Here is a 23,377-nt window from a genome sequence, read left to right as displayed (position 1 = left end):
CTTGACCTTTATCCTATTTTGTCACCACATAACCAGAAACACCAATGTAGACTGACTTAATTTTAACGTGACAGACCAAAATAAATGATGCATAATTTAGAAAAAGAACTGTGCGTGTGGTTTTAAAAATCATTTCCACATGAAAAACAGAAAAGCTTTGTGTCCATCTGTGTTCAGCCCCCCTCTGCAGAAACACTTAATGTTGCAATTACAGCTACTGTATGTCAAATTTAAAACCAGTTTCTGCAGCAAAAAAATGACAAATAAAAAATATCTAATGTATAATTGGTGATTACATAAATATTCATCCCCTAGGTGACTCACCTAATTCTATATAAGCCCTTTGTGCTTGTAGTCTAACAATGAATGGAATACAGATCACCCAACTGGAGTCAATGTGTCTTAAATGATTGTAGTATAAAGACACCTGTGTCTGGAAGGTCGACGAGGCTCGACTAAAGTCTTTTGCATAGAGTCTGCAAAAGACATGCAGACTCCATGGTCAAGAAGAAGAAAGTTTTTTAGTCTGATGAGACCAAAATTGAGCTCATTGGCCATCAGACAAGATATTGTGTTTTTGGAGACCAGTCAAAGCCCAGAAGTCAGTCCAATACAATTTGCTGGAGGACTTGAAAAGTGCTGCTCACAGCCAATTCCTACGAAACATAAGATTGTGAATGGCTTTGTGAGGAAAAATGGAGTAAAATTACAGTATCCAGATGTTCAAGCTTGATTAAGGCCTGTCCACAAATACTCTGTGATGTGACTGCAGCTAAAAGTGGGTCTACTAAATACAAACTGGAAGGGGGTAAATATCTATTTGACTTTCATTTATTATTTTGTAGAACTCAGTTTTAGCTTAAAATTTTATCGAAAAAGCCAAATTTCATTGATCATGATTGGGGTGAATAGTTTTTAAGGGCACTATACTCTTTACAGTAATATAATACTTGTGTTGCCTTGATGAACATGATGTTTAGATTGGTTTTTGATTGAAGGAAGAAATTATTTTCTCTTTGCCACAGGCCTGTAGGAGACAGACACCCACATGCAGATGCTCGCTCTAACAAGCCCATTTACACCTTTCCTCTCACACATATAATTACTGCTCTGACAATAAGCTTGATGTGCAATTATATTTCAGAAATGCAGCATCTTGCTGCGTTCCAGTTATCTGGGAATTGGGAACTTGGAACTAGATTCACTGTCGGATCCGAGGTAACTGTGTTCTAGTTAAGAAGTTGGAAATTCAACACGGCGACACCTACAAACATTGTTCGCTATGGCTCTTACAAACATAATTTTAAGCTTTACTTCAGTAAGCAAACACAACTTTCAATTTGTTCAGTTTAGAGTTTCAGGGGCTGCATGCAACATTGATTTTAGATTCATTTTTACATGTGTGTCTTGTAAAACGCACATGTTCCCACTATGTCTTACTGCTGTTCGTGTGAGATGCAGCCATATTGAAACGCAAATTCAACTTTGGAAGGCTACGCAATAGATTTTTCTGACTGGGAAGTAGGACTTTACCAACTCTGAGTACAGCTGGAGCCCAGAATCTTTAAATGTGTTTGTTAGGGATTTTTTTTATTTTTATTTTTCCTGTGTTTTACCTCAGAGCCATGGAGGTCCCATTGGCCGACGGGACGGAGGGCCTGCTGAACCCTGTGGAGCAGATCCCCTGCTGAGTGTAACGTTCGTCTCCGCAGCAGAGAATTGCCAGGAACGCTCTTCGAAAAGCCTGGTTCAGGTAGGCGTACAGGAAGGGGTTCAGTCCTGAGTTAATGTATCCCAGCCACAGCCAGGCTGTCCACATCTGCCAGGGAACAGAGTAATTAATGAAGGGGTCCACCACATTCGTGATGAAAAATGGCGCCCAGCACAGGGAGAAGCAGCCCATTATGATCGCCAGTGTCTTCGCTGCCCTCGTCTCAATGCGGATGCGTCTGTGTCTTCCTTGAGCCTGTTCTGAGGGCAAGGACACGGTCGCTGTCCTCAGGCGGTAGTGATTCAGCGGATCCGAGGAGGCGGAAGACCGTATGGTTAAGACGTGGTCCGAACATGTAATCGGGACGGAGCCGGCACGTTGAAGAGTCTCTATCTGCCTGACATGGACCATGGCGGTCACATAGATGCGGTGATAGGCCAAAACCATGAGGGCCAGCGGTATGTAGAAGGCGACGGCAGAGCAGATCAAGGCGTATGGCTGGTTGACTAGAAACACACAACTTGTGTTGGAGCCTCCCGAAAGGGATTGTTTCTCTTCAATCTGACAGGAGACAAAGAAATAATTGTGATATATTCTATATGGAGAGGATTAGTTTAGTTTAGAATAAACACAGGAACTCTGGAGAGACCCACGCTGACAGTTTTCATAATTTATTCCAAACAGCCTGAAGAAACAGTTATGTTAAAAGCCATAATAAAAAAGTACTTAGTAATATCCTTTTCAACTAAAAAAGGTTTAGTCTGTCTGGCAAGCTGCCCTGAAACGGCTAAGAAACAAGGGATAAATAAAAAATGCACAGGTGGAGCAGAACCTCAAGATGTAAAAACAATTTAATATAATCCATGGTTTCTAGGCAAATTAATCACAACTCTGTTATGTTTTGGCATTTTGACAAGCCTCTGTTTAGTTGTCTGGAATTTTACAAGATATCCCAAATTTAGTGGATAATAATACAGAAGAAATATGATACAGGGATTTTTTTTAATAATCTGAAAATCACAGTGTGCATTTGTATTCACACCATGTGCATGTGGCTTTAATTTTTTGACTACAGCATTCCTGTCTCATCGCAGAAGGAAGTAAAGACAACAAGACAACAAGTCAAAGAAAAACTGACTATAAGCCGATGCCATGGCTCATGTGTCTGTCTTTGGCAATCTGGGACTTGCCAAACACAGAAAATATTGTTGTGTCATCACTCTTAACAGCAAAGACAAGAGAATCATTATTTTCAACACCTTTTCAACATTTCCGATCTTAGCTACTGGGAACTCACAATGTCCTCTATCCCAATAGTGTTCCACTTTTGCATGATGGGTAGGAAGGAGATAAATGTGGGGATGACCCAGCAACCAATGAGCATAAATGCCACTCGGACTGGGGTCATCTTAGATCTGTAGACCAGTGGCTGGCAGCAGATGGCGTAATATCTAGAAAAATAAACACAGATTTGCACATTATACACTGTGTTAAACAGGCATTGATCAAGATTGAATGCAATTTACACATAGAACTCATTTAATAATATGAACATTGGTTTTCAAAATGTGGTGCCAACTAGCAAAATGGGGTGGAGGCAGACGACTACATTTTTTTAAGTTGTAAAACTGGAGCTAAAGTTTAGAGTCCCAAAGCTGTGGATCAGTGGTTTCCATGGTGACAAACTGAGCTACAGGACGTTATTCTGTATGATGCATTCACACTCGTCTGTTTGAGAGAATTTATTTTAAATCAGTTCAATTCATTCAAATAAAATCCAATTATACAGATTTGGAACCACTTACATGTAGTCACATTAAGTAATACAATTAAGTCAAATTTGCTTCATAATTTACTGCCAGTTAGTAAAAGCATATCTGAGTAAGACAAACTGAATACGTAGATTAAGACGTCTCTTTGACTTTTCACCAGTTCTTCATCTCGAGGAACCGAATGGAAAGGAATTACCTGCTTGCAACAGGAAGAAACCGCCAGCAGAACCAGAGTCAGTGTAAAAAAAAACAAAAAACAAGAAACACAGCTAAACAAAAATGCATGTGTACTTTTTATAGGAAAGAAAATAAAAATCAGTACACATAGTTCATGACCATGTTTACACCATTAACAGCTCTGACCAGATAAAAGAGGCAGCTAGCAAAGGGCTACCGGGCCAGGCATCCTTTCTATAACAGAAAACAGGAAGAGAAAACAGGAAGAGAAAACAAAGTCAATAGTAGCATCAGCTGTCAAAGCCACTGCTTTGTACAGGAAAGAGATGTATTAAAAAACACACAGAAGCACATAGGAAGGAGTACTTTCTATGAGAAAGAATGCACAGAATCAATGGCACCATGAGCTTTACTAATAGCGCTATCTGGTAAAGAAAGACAGGGAGCTTGGAGGACATTCTAGGAAAGAAAAACATGAATTGTTCACAAAGCAAATGGTAGCATTAGCTCCATCAATGATGTCTCCAAAGAAAGAGACACAGCTCAACACAGAATATCTGGGCCTGCTGTACCTTACTTTGAAAGAGAAACAAATGATAGAAATCAGAATAGTTAGAATAATGAATATTTCATTTTCTTTGTGCTAAAGAGAAACATTGCAAATGACAAAAGTACTTAGTTGGCAGCAATTTATATAAGAAAAAAACAAAAACAAGGGTACACAAAATTAATGGCAGCAACAGCGCCACTAATGATACCTCCCCTCCAAAACCATCCAGCATGTCAGAGGCTTTAGAAGAAAACATAAGTGTTTCAATTCTCCTGTGTTGTGTCCTTGTCGCAGACACAGACCTGTCCAGTGCAATGCAGCAGAGGTGAAGGATGGATGCTGTGGTCAATAAAACATCCAGAGAGGTTCGCACCAGGCAGAAAATTTCTCCAAAGTGCCACTGGCCGGTGGATAGCTCAATGGCAGCAAGGGGCATCACAAACAGCGCAACCAGCAGGTCAGCGAACGCCAGAGAGACGATGAAGAAGCTGGTCTTTTTTCGTCTAAGAGGAAGCAACAAAACAGGAAAGCCTACTCAGAAACAAGAAGAATAAATATCAGTTCTAGTTCTTTGCCAGGGTTCCTCAGCGCTCTTCCTGAGGAAGGTACAGCAGGCCCAAACATCACACTTTCCAAATTGTGTGAAGTTTGGATCTCAAATCGTCGGATCGATTTGAGAATGGATAGACACAAGTCTTAGACATTGGGACACAGAATATAAATAATTCAAGTACAAATACTTTTCTTTACAAGGTACTTTTATCTTAAATTCCAGACATTTTGCAAACTAATTTTTGTATCTAATTAAAAACAGATATGAAGCTGTTTAACTTCTGTTCACATCCTACCAGCTGCAGGCTGACTTTATTTATTTCAGAACTTCAACGCTCCTTCCACTTCAGGAACCAAACAACAACCCAAAACAACCTCACCTCAGATGCCTGTCCTTGCAGAGAGCAACCATAACCAACAGGTTGCCAAACACAGTCAAAATAATGATGACGGAGAGGAAGACGGTGAGAAAAACCGTCTCCCAAGAGCTCAGGAATTCTTGCTGCTCCTGCTGCTGTTGTCCATTATTTATCACGTCGTCCAAAAAACTGCGAGAGGAATGAGAAGAGACAAAATAAAACATTTTAAAATGCAGACGCATCAGCATGAAGGGACGTGGTTTAATTTGTAACAAGAAAATGTTTCTCTACATTACAATCACAGAATTGGATTGTACGACATGGATTTTGGTAAAAGGAGCGCGTAAAAAGTATTATCAACAAGCATTCCAATAGTTCCAATAAATGTGATCCACAAGGATGGATTAGTGCTAAGTATTTTCATGTGATTGAATTTCCCAGGCAATCTGGACTGAAATCTAATTAGAGAATCTGTGGCAAGACTTGAAAAACCGATGTTCACACACAAGAAGAATGGAACCAAAGTCTTATTCTATGGATGTTTGACGCATATGGAGGCATCCACTAAAAAAAAAAAAAAAACCTGCTGCTGTTACTGCATGTGCTTTGTGAAAGCATTGGCTCGAGGAAGCTGAACGCATATCCATGACACACTTTTCAGATTTTAATCCGTATTAAATAAAACCTATCTCATTATTCTTTCACTTACAATCAGAATCTAATCGCGAGCCGATAAAATACAGCTAAGTTTTGTTCTTAACCTGAAAATACGTAAAGCAAATCTAATTGATAAGTTAGCAATAATTAGTCATGTGAATCAATAAATGTGTGTGAAATAATCCAAATCCAGTGGATCAAGTTGGATCTTTTTGGACTTACTGCTGAGGTGATGCTGTGGCCATCCCTAGTCATCTGCACCGAGGTCAGCCGAGGAGAGTCCTCATCACCCCATGCTACGGCCCTGATGGTACACACACCATACACACACACAGCCAGACAGTAATTGTGTTGGCTCCTGCTACAGGTCTGCATTTTTCCGGCAAATAGCAGCCAGCGTGCGTCTGTAAACTGGCTGAATGTCCTGCTCTTCTTGTGTGTCCGTCTTGTGGCAGCATAAAGAAGCCAAAAATGTAACATTTGCAGCTAAAAATAAGAAGCTGGATAGCAGCTTTATAATGTGTGATGTTTATAGGGCATTTAGACTGTGACAAGCAGCAGCTGTGTCCGCCAGAATAAATCAACCTGTTAGTTTCTCTTTAGAGGTCATATTAATAGCCTGATAATTTAATAGAGCAGTGCTTTAAAAAGTCTCATGAAGGAAAAAATCTTTCCTTCCTCATTCCTATGCCACCAAAGGTCAAAAGTCAAAAATCTGCCACAAATGGGAATTTTAACAGCTTATAATAACATATGGTTAGACACAGAGTTTCTATGTCATTTCTCACCTGGAAACAGTTTATTTTTCTCAAATAGAGTTACTGTTGATCACCAGACTTTATATACAGTCCAGGACTTTTTCCCATAAAGGAATAATATATGGCAATGAGTCTCATAACTATTTATTCAGGCTTTAAAAATTAATTTAAGCATGATGAGTAGCTGAGGTCAGGATGTATTTATAAATCTGAGGTCAAACCTGAATGTGTTTTTTTTTAAAAAGCAGCTTTTATTTTTGTTCTACTTTTCACTGACGCTGACCTCATTTATCAGTACAAATCTTGGTTTTGTCTAGCGATTTGCACTGTGTATTTTTAAATCAAGCTTATTTATTGTTTATCTGTTTCTAACAAAAAATAAAAGCAAAAATCTAAAAGAAAGAAACAAAATGTGCTAACCAGACCAAAAGCAAAAGGTGAAATGTGCTTTGGGATATGTAAAAACATACATATTTGAAATCAAACATAATCAATAAAATCTATAAGTTGTCTGATAGAAAAAACATTTCAGACAACTCCATTTATGTACAAAGAATAACATAACCTTTATCTGATTTTTTTTTATTGTTTTTTTTTTTAATAAACTCAAACTCAAGGGTGGATATTGTTTTTGATCCATTTATTGACTAAATGTGCGAGTTCACAATTTGGATGCCTTAAAATACACATGACAGTACAGAAAACATTCGGAGATTCAGTTTGACAGAGTGGAACATATTTTAAGACTTTCACTGGAATAAAATTTGTACACTGTGAGAAAATAAATGTGATAACAGTAATGGCTCCACTGTAATGATGTCCACTTGTTACTTATTTTTACATTTTTACAAAGAATAATTATGGTACAAAACATCCCTTGAGTCTAACTTACAAGTACACAATAATTACATGTTTATGCTAACAGTAAACCTGTCATAAAATGCAACATATATTTGAAACCCTTCAACATTTTCGTTATATTTTATGTAAACTTATCAGCAACAGAAATATCGTGACAGCAGCAACTTTTGTTTCCTGTAAAATTTGGCTCCTGCAACATTTTAAAAAAAAAAGGCCTCATCACTTATATCCATATTGGAAAAATACTAAAGATATAATAACATCCTTTGTAGAAAGGATTATCATGTTACATTAAGCGTCTGTTCGTGAGGAACAGCAGCGAGGGCTTGTTTGACTGGCTTGTGGGAACCTTATCAGCTTTAAGCACCTATTACAACATCATTGTCTCTCCTGTTTTATGGCGACTCTGGTTTTATCTCGCTCGAGGGTCCGTATCGACACCTGATGGACTGGAAGGAGGCGACCTTGTCAACAACACCTACTTCCTGAAGACACATTACCTTTTATCTAAGTTTCATTTCTCTGGGACTCATATGCAGGCTTAAGACTCTTGTGTCAACACTGCTATGAGGGAACGAACTAAGGATGTTTATGAATACATTTTTATGTAGTCATATAATTAGGATTTTAAAAGGCAAGGAAATCAGCTTTTTATAGCACAAATATCGCAGACTTGCATCACTTTCTGACATATCTTTTTTTGTTAAATGATCAGACGGAGGAGCGCAATGAAATAACTTGACCCAGGATACACCACAGTCGCCCTGTGTTTGGCCTGAGTACACTCCCACTGCACACTACATACCAGCAGTACTTAAAAGAGACCGTTCTCTGAACACATGAAGACCATGTGAGGATTAGAGAGGAGCTTCTTTTCATCCTGTGATCCTCAGTGACCTAATCTTTCAATCAAGCGCCCACGGAGTATTTTTTAAAAATACAAACAGCATAAACGGCTCTTTTGCACTCTAAATCTGTCAGGAAAAAAAAAATGCTCTAGCTTTTATAAGACAAAAGGGATGATCACATACTTCCTGCACAGCCTTGTCTGGGCGAAGGATAAAAGGGGATTGGCTCCATGCTAAGGGAAAACACTGTATGGATAATAAGAAGCATGCAGCGAACTCAAAAACAGTAAATTAAATCTTAATTTTACTAAAAAAATTTTAAAAACTTTTTTTTTTTACATCATCTTCGCAGCCTTAAAGCAGAACAATGAGTCATAGTGCAATCTGAAAAATCTGCAACACAAGCATTTACCAGCTCTTCTGCTATTTACTAGGGTAAATTAGTTTTTTTAATCAGTTTATTTTAGGAATAGTTTATTTGTATAATAAGTAGTGTATTCTATATTTTATCTGCTGTTTGTAGCAAGCAGAGTGATACACAAAACAGAGTTGTTCATGTCTTATTCTTACCCTTTTCCAGATATTGTACAGTTCAATGTGTCACCAAAATCTAATCAAACATTTTGCATCATAGAAAATTCAGAAAAGTTCATAGTTGGAAAAATGTTGGTGAATTTTAAGTCATGCATTTTGTTTCCAGTTTACTTTCTATAATTATTCTCTTCTTTCTAGTGCTGGCAGGTTTGTATGAACTTTGGGTGACTTGATCATAACTTATTTTAAATCTTTTTACCATTACTGAATAAAAATATATTCCTTCTCAAACAGAATGCATACGTTTGTCTGCAAACAAACGTATTCATACATAAGCTAAGCTAAGGGAACACACTGGAAATCTGGGTTGTATTTTCCTAGATTGAGGTAATATATTTTTAGAATGTCTCGCTGAGATCTCTGAGGTAAAGCCCCTTCAGAGACTGTGTCCTTCTTTCCTTTTTTAACTAACGGTCATAATTTAATCATTGCAGTGAAGAGGAATAGCAGCACAATCATCTGAAAACCTTAATTATAAAAAAAAGCTGTGAATACTATTCATAAGTTTCTGTCACTTCAAGTTTAAAAATGTCTGCACAGTCCCTTCATCTGCAATTCTTTTTGAAAATTGCTAATTTGTCGTTTTGTCTTCCTACTACTCGATTACTCTCACTAAAATAAATTATAACGATATAAATAAGAAAATTTGAAGTAAGGACAAAGGACAGAGAGAATCCAGAGGCTGAGGAAAGGAAGGAAAAGAATCTCTGAGTGGCGGCTGCAATTTTTTTGTGTGTGATTTCCTTCCAAGGAGGCGTGTTTTCACAGCTCACCGATTTCATTTCACAACTGACTGACACAGAGCTGAGCAGAACAAAATAAACTTTGTAAAGCAGGGGCAGGAAAAGGTTAGGCGGATTTTTATGTCTGTTTTGTATTGGCTGTACGGCAAACAGTTTTTATTATTAATGCCATCACTGCCAACAGACACTGAAAACCTAACTTTAAACATACGTTAATACCGCTTCTACGTCTACAAATAAATGCACTTCATTGCAGTTATTTTGCCTTTGTAAATTTGCTTTAGTGGAGGTGTGGGAAACTAATTGCTACTTTGCACGTCTGAACTCAGATACAATACAATTACAGGTTAAAATTTACATTTAATTGGAAGTTTCAAAGTTACCAATTAGGGAGGAAACTGAGTAACAATGCTACCATTTTTTTTTTTTTTTTTGCAAATCTCACTTATGAAAATGAACTTTGTGTATTTTTACCAGGTGGAGGGTTAATACTCTAATTTAAGCTATATTTTACAATGAAATTTAAAAGTTGGAATAAAGCTTAAGTTTGCAAAGAGTTTGTAAAGACATAAAAAAATATCTCATTGTACAAAAATATCGCTCAGCAGAAGGATTAAATAAAAATCCAAAACTTTTCATTTTGAATAAAACACGGCCATCAAACTTTACAGTATTATTTTACTGTAGAGTAGGTTGATTATAGAAAATATTATAATCACAGATATGGCCCATATTAAAATAAGTTATTCAGAATTATACATTGAGTTCAGGAAAACAATGCATTTACAGCACTTGAAGAATTGCTTTGAACAATCTGTATTAGATGCTTAATTAGCACTCTGTGAATAACGAAGCAACAAATCTGTTCAACTCTGTGGCTGAACAGATTGGTTGTGTCGCAGAGTCCGCTGAGTAGCAAGTTTTGGACATAATGTGTTTTTAATTCATGTCTGTTAGTTTGTGTGGGAATAATTTGGATTCTGACTCCATATGCTTTAAGTTTCCTTTTTTGCTTCCTGCCATCATTGTTATTACTGTTGCCACATGTGCAGATCACCTTGCCCCTTTGCAGTTTTTGGTAAATAATGTGGCAATTAATCCCAGGTAGGTTGACACTGTTGCTTCTCCTCCTCTCCTGTATCAGCCACTTTTACTTGCACTGACTTTTCAAAGCAAAGCTGCACAATTCATGTGAACGTTACTTTTTGATGGGCCAGAAGATGAATAAGTTGACAGAAATTACAAAGTAAATGGATGTTTTCAAAGTGGTATATATGCCAAGCAAATATTTAATTGACATGTGTGTGACTATTGATTTTAAGTAATTAAAATCACACAGTTATATATATATATATATATATTTTTTTTTTAAGTGTGAAATTTCAAGAACTGGACACTTTTCCAAATTACTACCCACACAAAAACATGTTGGTGGCTCGGGCTGCAATGCTCATTATCTCGGGTCTAAACGGAAAGCAGAAAGACTTTAACACTACTATTTGTTTATTTATCATCATTGCAGCATTCCCAACTATCCTTGCTTACCATAGACGTATATTTATATTGTGCTGCCTTAGTAGTGGCAGTATCATACTCCAGGCTTACTTTTAGTGAAAGTGATGGAACTTCATGAAAATTCCAAGTCAATCTTGTCTGAAAACTTTCAGGTGTTTGCTAGACTGGCAAATATAGAGAAAAATATCTTCCACCAACAAAAAAAATCAATGTTTTGAATATGACCTAAACCATAATCTATGCTTCTTACGTTGCCTGTACTTGAACAGAAATAGGTGCTTTTTTATTGTGCAACACTGTTTCATGTCCCGCCCCTGTGTAAATACATATAGCCTGTACAAACAACGTTTAACAGACACATCAGTGGAGCAGCGAGGTGGAGAGGAGGGGAGTTGTTCAGATTATCAGTGGAGGTCACTTAATCCTAAGAAACAACTGCAGCATGACAGAAACCGCTACTGCTGCTGACTTTGTGGGGATAACGAGATGCTTCTCGGTCAAGCTGTCCAAAATAAAAAATAACCAAAAACTGTACCGTTAGCAGGTATTTTTGCAATCCAGTTTGAATCTATTTTGAAGCATTTATCTAACTATGACTGTAAAAACGATAAAGGGAAAGATAATAGATTAACTGTATAGGTCACACAGAAACTACATACATGCTTTACAAGTCTTTGTAAAATTACTTCCCTCCTTTATAATTAATACATTTTTTCCACACGTGACTCAACTCCTCTCCTTTACACCAAATTTGAATCTTCCATCTTGAATGCACAACCTAAAACTGAGTATTCTTAAAACCCGGTGATGCTTCACACTGCCTGAATGAGTTTACAAAGATTTATTCTAAAACATGAAGCAGCAACACAGAAAACAACAGACTGTCTTGCAGCTACTGTGCTGCTGAAAACTGCAGCTCATTAAACAGCTCCGACATTCACTTGCTTTCTAGTTACGTAGGACGTAAATAAATACTTCTCACTCACATATTCTCACACCTCAGATTATGAGCAGGCTGAACTGTGTGTTTGTGTGAGATTGTGCGCGGAGGGGCTGCAGGAGGATACTGTTGCCAAGGGGATAAATCACAATTTCCATTCTATCCTCTGCTAATTTCAAATGCTTAGCAAAGCAATAACTACCTCACAGACAGATGGACTCACCTGAAGCTTCGCTGCACACTGTGTGTAATGTCTGATCCGACTTCTTACCGTTAGCCTCAAATAGAAACCAAGAGCATCAACAGATTCTATGCCATTAATAAACCGTGCAGCTGCACCGGATTACATGTTCCCACCACATCATAAACACAGAGAGTTGACTTTGACTCAGTCCCGTGCAGATCACGATGATGCCCCAAATCAGAGGCTTAAAATAGCTCCCAAAAATGCACTCTTCAGATTAGGTCCTGCACTGGTAACATCTGCGAATTTCTTTTGCTTATCAAACTCAACGAAGAGTCATCTCAGGCCTGAAGAAAGTGAACTTGGATCTATCTGTTCATGTTAGTTTCTAAAGTTAGTAATGGGCATTTTAGGATGCCATTTATTAGGGTTTGCTCTTGTTAATAATATCTCTTTTTAGTGAGTTCATATAGGCAACACAAAAATATTAAAAAGCTATGCGTGAGAATTGTTGCAAATTTAAAAAAAAAAGATTCTGCAGATAGTTTAGGGTTCCTGCACCTTTTTTTCTCCAAGTTCTACAGATTTCCAGACTTTTTATGCATTTCTAAGGATTTCAAAACAGGAAAAAAAACAATATTGCAGATATTTACACAATAGTGAGTGAAGCTTTAAAAATTGGCATCCAGAAACCACAGACTGGAAAAAGGGACGGACGGACCAACAGATAGATGGCATGAAGATGGTATGAAGTTACTTAACAAGTGCAGACAAAGGTTCAACATCTTGCATCAATATTAATAAAAAATGAGAACTTAAACGGATCTAAAATTTCAACCTCATGCTCAGTCAACCATCCTCTTTAGGAATATGCATAATAACAACGCTAATGTGGTCTGTGTATGATATGTTCCATCTGGCATGTGTTACCACCGACTAGTTCAGTCAGACGTCCCCCAAATGGAGGGTTTCACAGTCTGGATCCAGACTCATCTGAAGCCTTATCTGGACTCAAGTCGGTTATTAGGTTTCAGGCTTTTATGACAATTGCTCCAGAGCAATCACTGTGATTGATGGCAGGAGCCTGCAAGGCGGCCTGGCTGACTGTTTCTGCAGGGAGAAGTCAACCCGTGGAGAGATGGAGATGTAAGTGTGATAAAAGAGCTCGGCTTAAATCCTGAATAAAATCAGCAAGGTTGTCTCTAAAACAAGAACATTTAAGAGTAAAGACATCATTCAGGCTTCGTACGAGTGCTCTGAAACCCGATTGTTTCATATGTTCACAAAAAGGTTGACATTTAAACCAACTATGAAAATCATTGGCACGCTGTGATCTTAGCAACGTCAACCACAATGATCCAAAAACACACAGAACACGTCCAAAACAAAGAACTTGTGCTGCAACATTATGAATCTTTATGATCCCCTGCTCTAGAGTTACAAAGCTCTAAATCTCAACCAACTCATTGCTGGTGGAAAAAGTCTGATTATGATGTAAAAGCAGAATCTTAAACACGCTTAGGCGTGTCAAACAGAAAGCAGACCTTCTGTCAGTTTAAGTTTAAGATTTGCCAAAACTTAAAAAAAAAAATAAAAAAAAAAAACTATCCGGTTTTAAAGTGAAGCTTTTACTGTGTTATGTCAAATGACAGAAACAGCAGGAAATGGTGGGAAGAGACACTTGTTTGGTACGCACAGCAGACTCAGAATAAAATTATGCAGCACAGAAGCCTTGTTCAGAACTAGAGTTTGGTAGGAAAGGCCAGAAACCCTTTTGTGGTAGAGGTAATCCTAAAAGCTCAATGTTTCAGTCTTTAGCTCTATCATTTCCACAGTAAATGATGATCTTTATACCAAGTAAGGGAAAGTCACATGCTGTCCAACATTCTAATACTGTAGGAAACAAAGCTGGACATAAAAGCACCAATAATTGGGAGGTATTTCCTGGATGTTCTAATTTAAATGAAAAACATGAAAGAGTGGTTGCAGCTTTTTACAAATAAATTTGGATTTCTGCACTTTGCAAAACAAACTGAAGAGGGGGAAGTTATAAAAAGCTTATTGTAGTAGAGGTGCCCAGTCCATACCTCCAGCTTCTGAGTGGAACACCAATAAGCCAAACCTCAAACTGTAACAAACTAACAGGAAGTCATAAGAACTTATAAATAGCTTTTTATAAAGGGAGTGTTCATACTTATCAGGCTAAGTCTGAATAAAGCAAACAATGGTGCAAATGCTCTGCACCATTTGCAAGCATTTGTTGCACCCAAAGCCAGAAATGCTGTGAATGCAAACTTTAATGCACTCAAAAACCACGAGTTAGAGTTCAACATTCAAACATTTTTTTTTATTAGATTTTTTTCTAAAAAATCAGAACTATCCATTTGTGAAAGTACCATCATAGAACCAAACTGAATCCAGCGAATACATCTAGCTTCACCACAGTAGTCCATTACATATGTACATGATGCAGCCTACTGGCACTGTGAGATTGTCTGTAAATTGTCATTTGTTGGTTCAAAGTAAAAATCTCACTGCAGAATATCAAACTGATACTAAAACCAGAAAACAAATTTTGAACACACATTTGCATTTCAGTGTTTGTTGTTGGGTTATAACTAAGCTATAACTGTGTAACTGTAGCTTTTGTTTTGGTATCAATACTTTGAACTTTCCTGTGAGATATATATATATATATATATATATATATATATATATATATATATATATATATATATATATATATATATATATATATAAACTAAAGACTTAATTAAAATTCAAGACTTTAGATATTCTTAATAGCCAAGCACAGAAAATAGCTAACATAGACAAAGTCAACATGAGTACGATCAATGAGTTTAAATATTATATTTTTAATTAATTTGGATTATTTAAATACTATTAGATATACAAAACGTGAATCTATATTTACTTCAATGAAAGTGATAAGAATATGTAATCCTCTTTTGTTTTTACACTTTTATACATTTGAAAACTTTTCCCAAAAACAAAGGATTTCTAACTTCTAGCTTAATTCTGATTGGATAGATATGGTTGACTCAGAAAAATCTAATTGCTGCAAAACAGGATGTTTCAAATATTACCCCTTATCTTATTGTGGTGTATATGGCATGCAAATTATGGAAAGGTCTGTGCAGTAAACCCTTAAATAGCCTCTTGGCTTTTAGGCAATATTTTGTTTCCTTATTTGTTTTGCTAAAAAATGTTATTTGGCAGCTCAAATAAAACAGGATATTGCTAAATTATTCAAGCATCCAGCGTGAAAGCAAAACAACTTAGGCTTAGTCAAGAATGCCAGAAAAAGTGCCACTTGTAGGAAGGCAAGACATATTCTCAGACTGACTGATAGTCAGTCAGTCTACCACCAAATCCTGAAATTTAGATTTCAGGATTTAAATCTAAATTTCTCCACAATTTTTGATTCTGAAAAACTTTTAAATATGCATAATGGCTCAGCAAAATTAATCTGTGAATTTAGCACAGAATTTAAATCTATCAAATCTACCACCAAATTCTGGAACTTGTTAACATTTCACAGCCCTGCGTCTAGATTTGAAGTAGTCACTCCCAGTATCTGGCTCCACACAAAACCTTTGTGCACACTTTCGTACAAAGCCATGTATGGATAAAAGCAGAAAACAGGAAAGGCTACAGCCTTGGCCTTTTGTGTGCCTCCCTGTGGATTAAGTTAATTCTGTTGTGGTTCACACTTTATCTTAGCACAGTTGCACATGTCAAAACACGCCATCAACAGTTCCTTAAATTGTGCTTAACTTAATGAAATACGCATCTTGTAATAAGCCTTATTAAAAAGCAACAAATGCTTCAAATGTGAATCCTCCTTTAAGTCAGGGATGTAATGTTTCACTTAATGGTTTGCATGTTTCTACTAAGAAGGTCAGTTTATTCAAACCAAACCAGTAACTCTGCAAAGAGTTCCTGTTCCTGAATTTTTTTTACTGGTAATATTTAACCAAAATTTGTTATTAGTCATCAAGCGTTCCAAACAAACTTCCAGTTAGTTGCACAAGATAAATGCACTCATTCAGCTTATCTGTTGGAGAACGACATATATAACCAAATATAAACACTGATCAATGAAACAAGTGTAATGCTGTAAAGGCTCTTATTATGCTGCTCGACAGCTCATATACCTTATATTGGATGGGTGCCAGCAGAATTAGTCAGCTTGACTATTTTTTCTTAAATTGGAGAATTTGTAATTCAAGTCCACGTATCACACAATCATATCATGCTTTCTCATAATAAAATGCTACTTTCATCAAAGAGATAAAATAATTTAAATGAAATACAGTTGTTAAATAAATATGTACACCGCATAATTCAGTTGCCATCTTTTGCAGAAATCACTTAGAGATAAATAGATGTATCCTGTCTCATTTAGCCACTCTCTTAAGTCATTGTGGAGGGACTTCGGTCAGCTTTCCCGTACTTGTTTGTTCAGCCTAATGAGGTTTGCAAAAAATTTGCAAAGACCCTGCAACAACATCATGTCCATCAGGCAAAGGTTTTCACTTTGAATAGGCCATTGTATCAGATTACTTTCATTTTCAGTTATTCCGTAGTTGGATTGCTACAAAACACTGTATGCCATCTATGTCTCCTGTGGAGGGTGCAATATCTTCTGCCAGCATCTACTGGAGTAGCCGCATCAGAATCAGCGACTTAGAAAAGCTCAACAAGCTGATAATGAAAATTGGTCTTGATCTGAGGGGCTCACTCACATAATGCACTTGTAACTTTCAAAGACTACCAGACAATTGATAACTGAAACATTACTTCGCATCAAAAATTAAAACATACCTTACAAAAGAGGAAATCCAGTTGGTGGTTAACATCCGTCCAGCAACTTCTTCCCCTAACCATGAAATAAAATACAAAAAATAACCCTAAACAAACTACAGAACAGTAGCTCCCAACGGGCAGATGGCAGCAGTTAGCAGCAGCTAACAGTTTAAACATAGCTAAAATGCACAACATTAATAATAACAGTTGAAAACGTATACAAACTTACACACAAAACACTGTATATGATTAAATTTGTGTAAAATATGTTAAATATAATACTTGTAATGAAAACACAGAGCTAATACATACCAGAGTTACAGACGGCAACAGAAAAGGCGGATGAACTTTTCAGATACTGGTTGCTGTGGTAACCACCGACTGTCAAGAGCAACAGAACAGAACTTAATACCTTAATAACGGTGCGTTCAACACCAAACGCCTTTTGAGTGTCAGGCGCGTCTGGTTTACAATCAGACTCTATGTGGAGCGTTGGACGCTCTCGACGCGTCAAACGGTTCAAATCGCGCCGCGCTCGAAACGCGCCGTTACGGTCCTCGACGTGCGCGTCCACATAGACTTTGAATGTAAACCAGACGCACCTGACGCTCAAAACGCGTCTGCTGTGAACGCACCACAAATGTCTGGAGAAACAACTTCTTGACTAAACAAAATCAAATTGAAAAATAAATAAACACATTTTGACAAACTTCCCATCAATAATATTGTTAAAATAAAACTCTGCTACTCCAACGCACACACCTGTGTGCTCCAGACCAGCAAACTACCGCAAATCCTGCTTTGCTAATGGTCAGCTACTAAAGTGTAATTTTATAACTCCAATAGAATCAACAAGGCTGAATTTATTGGAAATCTGATATTTTAAGTTTCTTCTCATTAGGTATCAATAGATGGAAAAATCCTTTGGCTTGATGGGATGCTACTCATAATGAGTGAATGTTTCTAAGTAAGACTGCCTAATCCCACCAGATGAATTGAGATTTAAGTGTAAAGTGGTGTTAAGTATGGGAGTTAAAAGGTGGAGGTGGGACTTGTGATAACATAATAAATTCTCCACATTGAAGACAAATAAAACGGTGGGTGCAGTGATTACCTAATCTGTCTTTCTCCATTAACAAGACAAGAAAACAAAGAGCTTTTAAAGTCGTTGCTGCCATTAACTGAGTACAGACATATGTGGGTGAGGTGACGATGATAATGAATAAGTTCTGGCTGGCTCAGAAAAAAATCAGGCTAATGAGTTGGCGTTGGTACAGATGGCTCAAAATTAGCCTGAAGGCAGTTTGTCTCTCTTAAACGTCTGCAGGGAATGGCTAAAAAAGGACGGGAAAGAGCCTGATGCCTGAAACAGCTGCTTTAACTCTTTATTTCTGTTTTACAGCAGGTCAGGTTACTGTATTACACTCAGCTGTTCACAAAATTCCCTTATTTTACCTGGCTGTCTGGTTCATTTACAGATACCTGGGAACTTTTGCAGGGTTTCAAGTCTGCTGGCTGCTGCCCAGAACTGGATGCATGCCATTCTTAGGCTTTCAATTTCTTCATGATGCATGGAGGGATTATTATAATCTAAGATGATAAATTCACATAAGAATTTAAGAAAGGGAATAATACTGCTCTTTTCTTGGAAAAATAAGAGGATACACGAAAAGATGAGGATCTAGTGGCTCGCGTCATCAGAACTGGATCAGTCCAATGTGTTCACAGATTTGACTCTGTGTAAAATGTTTCACCCATGTGGATAAGGACAAATATCTTGGCAAAGTAAAGCTGGTTTATGTAAGTTTTCCTGGAAGGCAGCAACCAGGATTTATTACCAGAGGAGCAACGCTGCTTGATTTCTTTTCAGGTTAAAATCTTAAGAAGCTCATCATCTTCTTTGAGTGAGATCTCACTACGTTTTAAAATTCAGAACTGTTTTTTTAAAACAGGAAGAAATTTTAACTTAGACCATTGAAAAAGATTTCAAAAACTCTTTCTAGTTTAATTCATGTGTCATAAAAAATAAAATGTGGGTCTCATTAAGTCCTCCAATGATTTACAAAACTACACTTAAAATGGATTGTTGACATAGATTTTCCCACAGTAAAAATGATGGCGCATCTACAATAAAAACGCCTCACTGAGGTTTTGGTGTGACCAGTTTTATGTGAGTAGCAAATAAAAATTCAAACCTTCATGTTTGTGTTTTTAATCCAGCTGCCCATTTTGTGTTGACCTGCCTGTCAACACAAAATGATAAATGTTCAACAAATTTCTAGGCAAAATATTTGTTTTTTGATCAAAACCCCCCGAAATGTCATATATCAACTGGATCCTCTATGGATATGAACACTAAGTTAACAGCATCATGTGTGTCAGTGGGTTAAATTGATACAAACTAGCAGATCATACCTGCAACTTGGCTACCATTTTATATGCACAGGCTGTCATATTGAATATGGAGTTCAGGATGGCTCATGTTCCTACAACTTTCCAAGTCAAAATTCAGATAGGTGGGTTTTCTGATTAAGCTTAGTAGAAATTTAATTTTTTTGTGCTTTTTTTAATAGTCTGACTATCTGATTTTGACTTTAGCTTATTCCTTGCTTTACTTTTAAGAACTTTACCATCTACAAACTCATTAATTTAAGATATAGTGGACCCCCAGTATTCCTACAGGTTAGGGACCACAGCTGCCTAGTCAAAATGAATACTTGAATTGCTTTAAAAAGTCTCTGTTTTATTAGTTCAAGCAACAAATACATTTTAACATGCTTTCCCAAGCACTCTGGAAATCATAGCACTACTGCAAAAGTTAACATTGACAGTCCACCTCTGCCCTTAGGGGTACAGCCCTTAGGGGCAGTTAGGCTCTATTTGTAGTTGTGGCCAAGTTTAGAGCATCAAAATCAACACATACATGAGTTACTTCAATGACAATTTTTGTTGGTGTTCCCATTTTGAAGATTGCCTAAGGGAAATTGTCAGTCATACAATATTTATACGCTAGAAAAACAATAAATAAAGGAATCCATTGAAAAGTTCCTAGACACTTTCAACACCTATAAACCACAGTTTATTTATTTACTTATTGGTTGATGATACATATGATGCAGAAGTTTAAAACTTTGTATGTAAAGCCAACTATTTCACTCAAACTTAAATGTTTAACTTTTCTTAATGTTTCAATATGAAATTGTGTTTCCAACACAACAGATACATTTATAAGAGTGCTTACACATTATAAAGATAATCATTGTTGAGCATACTGCATGTCCTTAGTCATTTTCCAACTTTAAAAAGTTCAAAACAGAACGTACAGGAAGAGGGAATTTTAAGTTTTGTTTCAGTGAGGAAAATCCAATTTTTCAGTAGTTGACCATCTGAGCAATGATCAGAGATGATCAAGAAGAAAATTGCTAATAATTAAAAAAAACAGACTAAAATGGTACAGTCATGTAACTATAAAGGTTTTTTTTTTATAAAAAAAATAATGGGTTTTTAGATAAGAATTTTAAAATATTCCGTAAGCCTGACTGAGTTTATCAGTCAGGCTTACAGTAATTGACAATATTGTGCAAAGTCCAGATTGATGAAACCACTTTATTAGGATCCAATACCCATTATATTCAAAACACACACATTTTACAGTATCTATATATTTCTTTGTCTAACTATTATGAATCTGGTGAATGAAAATTTAGGAAGGACCCAAAAGAGAAAACAGAAAAGGCAGGTCAAGGACAAATAGCACCACAGACACAAACCGACTGAAACATAAAACTATCATATGTAGGAACCAACCATGTATGCTGGCAATTTTGCCTCTTGTCCATTTTTCAGTTCTGAAAGGCCATGATTTTTCAGAGGACGTTTTGTACCAACCCTCCGTTAACATTTTAGGAGGGCAGCATTTCACTCTAGTTTTGCTGACCAATCATTTGAAGTGATTTTCTATGCTCATCACCTTTTCTCATATTGGAGTATAAAGGTGACTTAAATTAATAATATCTACCGCCTGAAGGCCACAGAGTTATTTTGCCTTGATTAGGGGTCAAAATCAGTCATATTTTGTTAGATAGCTGAACATAAAGGGGACCAGGACCACCATCAGTATATAGCAAGCAATTTTAAACTTTTAGAAAATAATATACACATAAATGGTGAGATTTTAGCATTTTTATTGGTGTTTAAATCCATAATTCATCAAAATATGTACTCATACCACAACTAATAAACTGATGAAAAAATAGTTAAGAACTTGGAAAAAATTAAAATCTATCAGTAACTCTAAAGACACAACAGACTCCAACTTGCCCCCCCAACCCAAAAAAGACTCAAAAGCAATGCACTATCACACGAGTGTGTTATTATGGCTAAATAAATATGTCAATTGACATGAACAAGAAATAAATATGAGTTAAATACTTATTATAGCTTCAGAGTGTTAGATCTGGGCTGTTGCATCAAAGCGAAAACTGCATCACCACTCAGATGTACTTCGAATTCAATAACCACCATCTGACATCTGTGCTGGCCTTGGTTGTTTTTACCAAAGCTAGCTAGATAAAAGTATAGCATGAAATGCAACACTTAAATAATAAGGTATTAGTAGTGTTCTTTGTTTTTTGATGTTTTTACACCCAGGTCTGTAAGAATAATGCCATATTTTCAAATAATTTCAAAACTCTTCCAAATTTTGCTTCTTCTAAGTAGCTCATCAGTTCCTTATGACATCTATCCTGAAAGTGCAGACTTATTGACAGCTTAGTTCAAGCCTTAGAAAGAACCGAAGAGTTTATCAAGAACATTTTGGTCTACCAGGTCTGAGAGAGGACCGATCACCCTGTGAATCCAGCTGTTTTTTTGTTTCCTTGCATTATAGGGTACTCTAGATTATGTTTGTCTATTGTTGTACAAGATTTCCTTTTGTTTTTCCTGTGTTTTGTAGATATATATATCTGATTGACTAAGCCTTGAATCTTAAATTCAAATGTACAGAAATCTGTGCCTTCCTAAAAAGGCAATGTAGGTCACTTAGTAGCAAGTTGTGCAATAAATCCTTCAAATTAAATCGTTGATAGATTGTGAGACTAATTGATTTATACTGGAAGTGTCGTTGCTGCATCTTGCACTTTTTCTCTAAACTTGAGTAAGAAATTGCAGACACCTTTATGCCGTGTGAAACTACAGACCAGCAAAACAGACAAACCTTCAGGGAAAAGCAGTGAAACAGCTGCATGTGTGCAATGACATATTACTGACATTGTTCTATTTGTCTAAACAAATGGCTACACTACAGGCAGTAAATGCCTACTGACGCACTTGTATTTTACTGCATGTTTCTCAAGCCAAAGAATGACCGGATGCCTGTGGATCCCCTCTCATTACCAGTCCTATCACAGGTCAGCTATGACTGCCGTGTGTTTAAGAATCCATATTGTGAAGTAGACACACCTCAAGCTCAAATAATATATAAGATTAGCCATATCGTAAAATGACTGAACTGCAGAACTAAAGGAAGTTTCAATGAAAGTTTCAAGGCTCTAGTTCCAGCTTCCAGGTCACAACCTCTACAGAGAACAACCTATCCCTAATGAAAAATTAAAGAAAAATTTGAAATTGCACTACAATTTACAAACACCCCCAATACTAATAACGGGGCTCTAATACAGTCATTCACACACTAAGCCACAACCACATAACATAATCCTGCATCCATGACAAATTAAGTCACACAAATTACATGTTTTTAGTGAATTCAAACTAGTATTACAAAATACAAAATACATGTCCAACTTTTTAAAATCTTACCCCACCTGCTAAAGGCTCCTCGCCTTTTAAATCCAGATAAAACAGGAGCAAATAGGATTTAGTTCCCTCTCATATTCCCACTTAAGTGTAGAAATTACTAAACCGCCGCGTGCCCATGGAGCCTGATCCGCACGAGCTGCAGATGAGTGACACCGAGAGGCATACACTGTGACAGAGCGTCTCGTGCCGCGAAGAGAGAGAGGGCACACCTGGACAGGGAGAATGTGGTCGGTGCTCCCATCTAGTGGCCGCAAAATGTAATGAAGTAGAAGAATTTATTTATTGAAGTAGTTCTACTGTTACTTGAGTACAAATTTTGGGTGCTCTACACTTTTGATCCTATATTCTTCTAGCATTGGATATTTTAAAAATACTGACGTTTTCACTGATTTTTAAAAAATACATAAACATTCTGTACTACATTTTTCAAATGAAATTGTGATTGATAATGTTTCTTATATTTTCTTTTATCATTTCTTGTGACTCTGTAGTCTCTAATGTCATTAATA

At 36.8% G+C, this 23,377-nt stretch overlaps 1 protein-coding gene across 3 annotated transcripts in view; it reads right to left on the bottom strand.

The window, feature by feature from the left end:
- Positions 1 to 23,004, bottom strand: part of LOC106922642 (5-hydroxytryptamine receptor 4) — a 36,303-nt gene extending 13,299 nt beyond the window's left edge. Inside the window, exons 1-8 of one of the 3 annotated variants that reach the window (XM_014995223.2) lie at positions 22,874 to 23,004; positions 17,364 to 17,432; positions 17,070 to 17,124; positions 6,001 to 6,082; positions 5,143 to 5,310; positions 4,513 to 4,713; positions 3,009 to 3,162; positions 1,617 to 2,272 (exon numbers count right to left, since the gene is read on the bottom strand). In XM_014995223.2, coding sequence (XP_014850709.2) covers positions 1,617 to 2,272; positions 3,009 to 3,162; positions 4,513 to 4,713; positions 5,143 to 5,310; positions 6,001 to 6,023 — 1,202 coding nt within the window. In that variant the 5' untranslated portion in view covers positions 6,024 to 6,082; positions 17,070 to 17,124; positions 17,364 to 17,432; positions 22,874 to 23,004. Of the gene's footprint in view, positions 1 to 1,616; positions 2,273 to 3,008; positions 3,163 to 4,512; positions 4,714 to 5,142; positions 5,399 to 6,000; positions 7,978 to 17,069; positions 17,125 to 17,363; positions 17,433 to 22,873 lie in introns of those variants that run through there. The other 2 variants (XM_014995229.2, XM_088011028.1) reach the window with 2 other exon arrangements.
- Between the last annotated feature and the right edge of the window lie 373 nt (positions 23,005 to 23,377).

The sequence above is a fragment of the Poecilia mexicana genome, unplaced genomic scaffold, assembly GCF_051168715.1.
Source record: "Poecilia mexicana isolate PSO_F unplaced genomic scaffold, ASM5116871v1 scaffold_12, whole genome shotgun sequence".
Taxonomy (NCBI): domain Eukaryota; kingdom Metazoa; phylum Chordata; class Actinopteri; order Cyprinodontiformes; family Poeciliidae; genus Poecilia; species Poecilia mexicana.
This window is presented reverse-complemented; position numbering and strand designations above follow the sequence as displayed.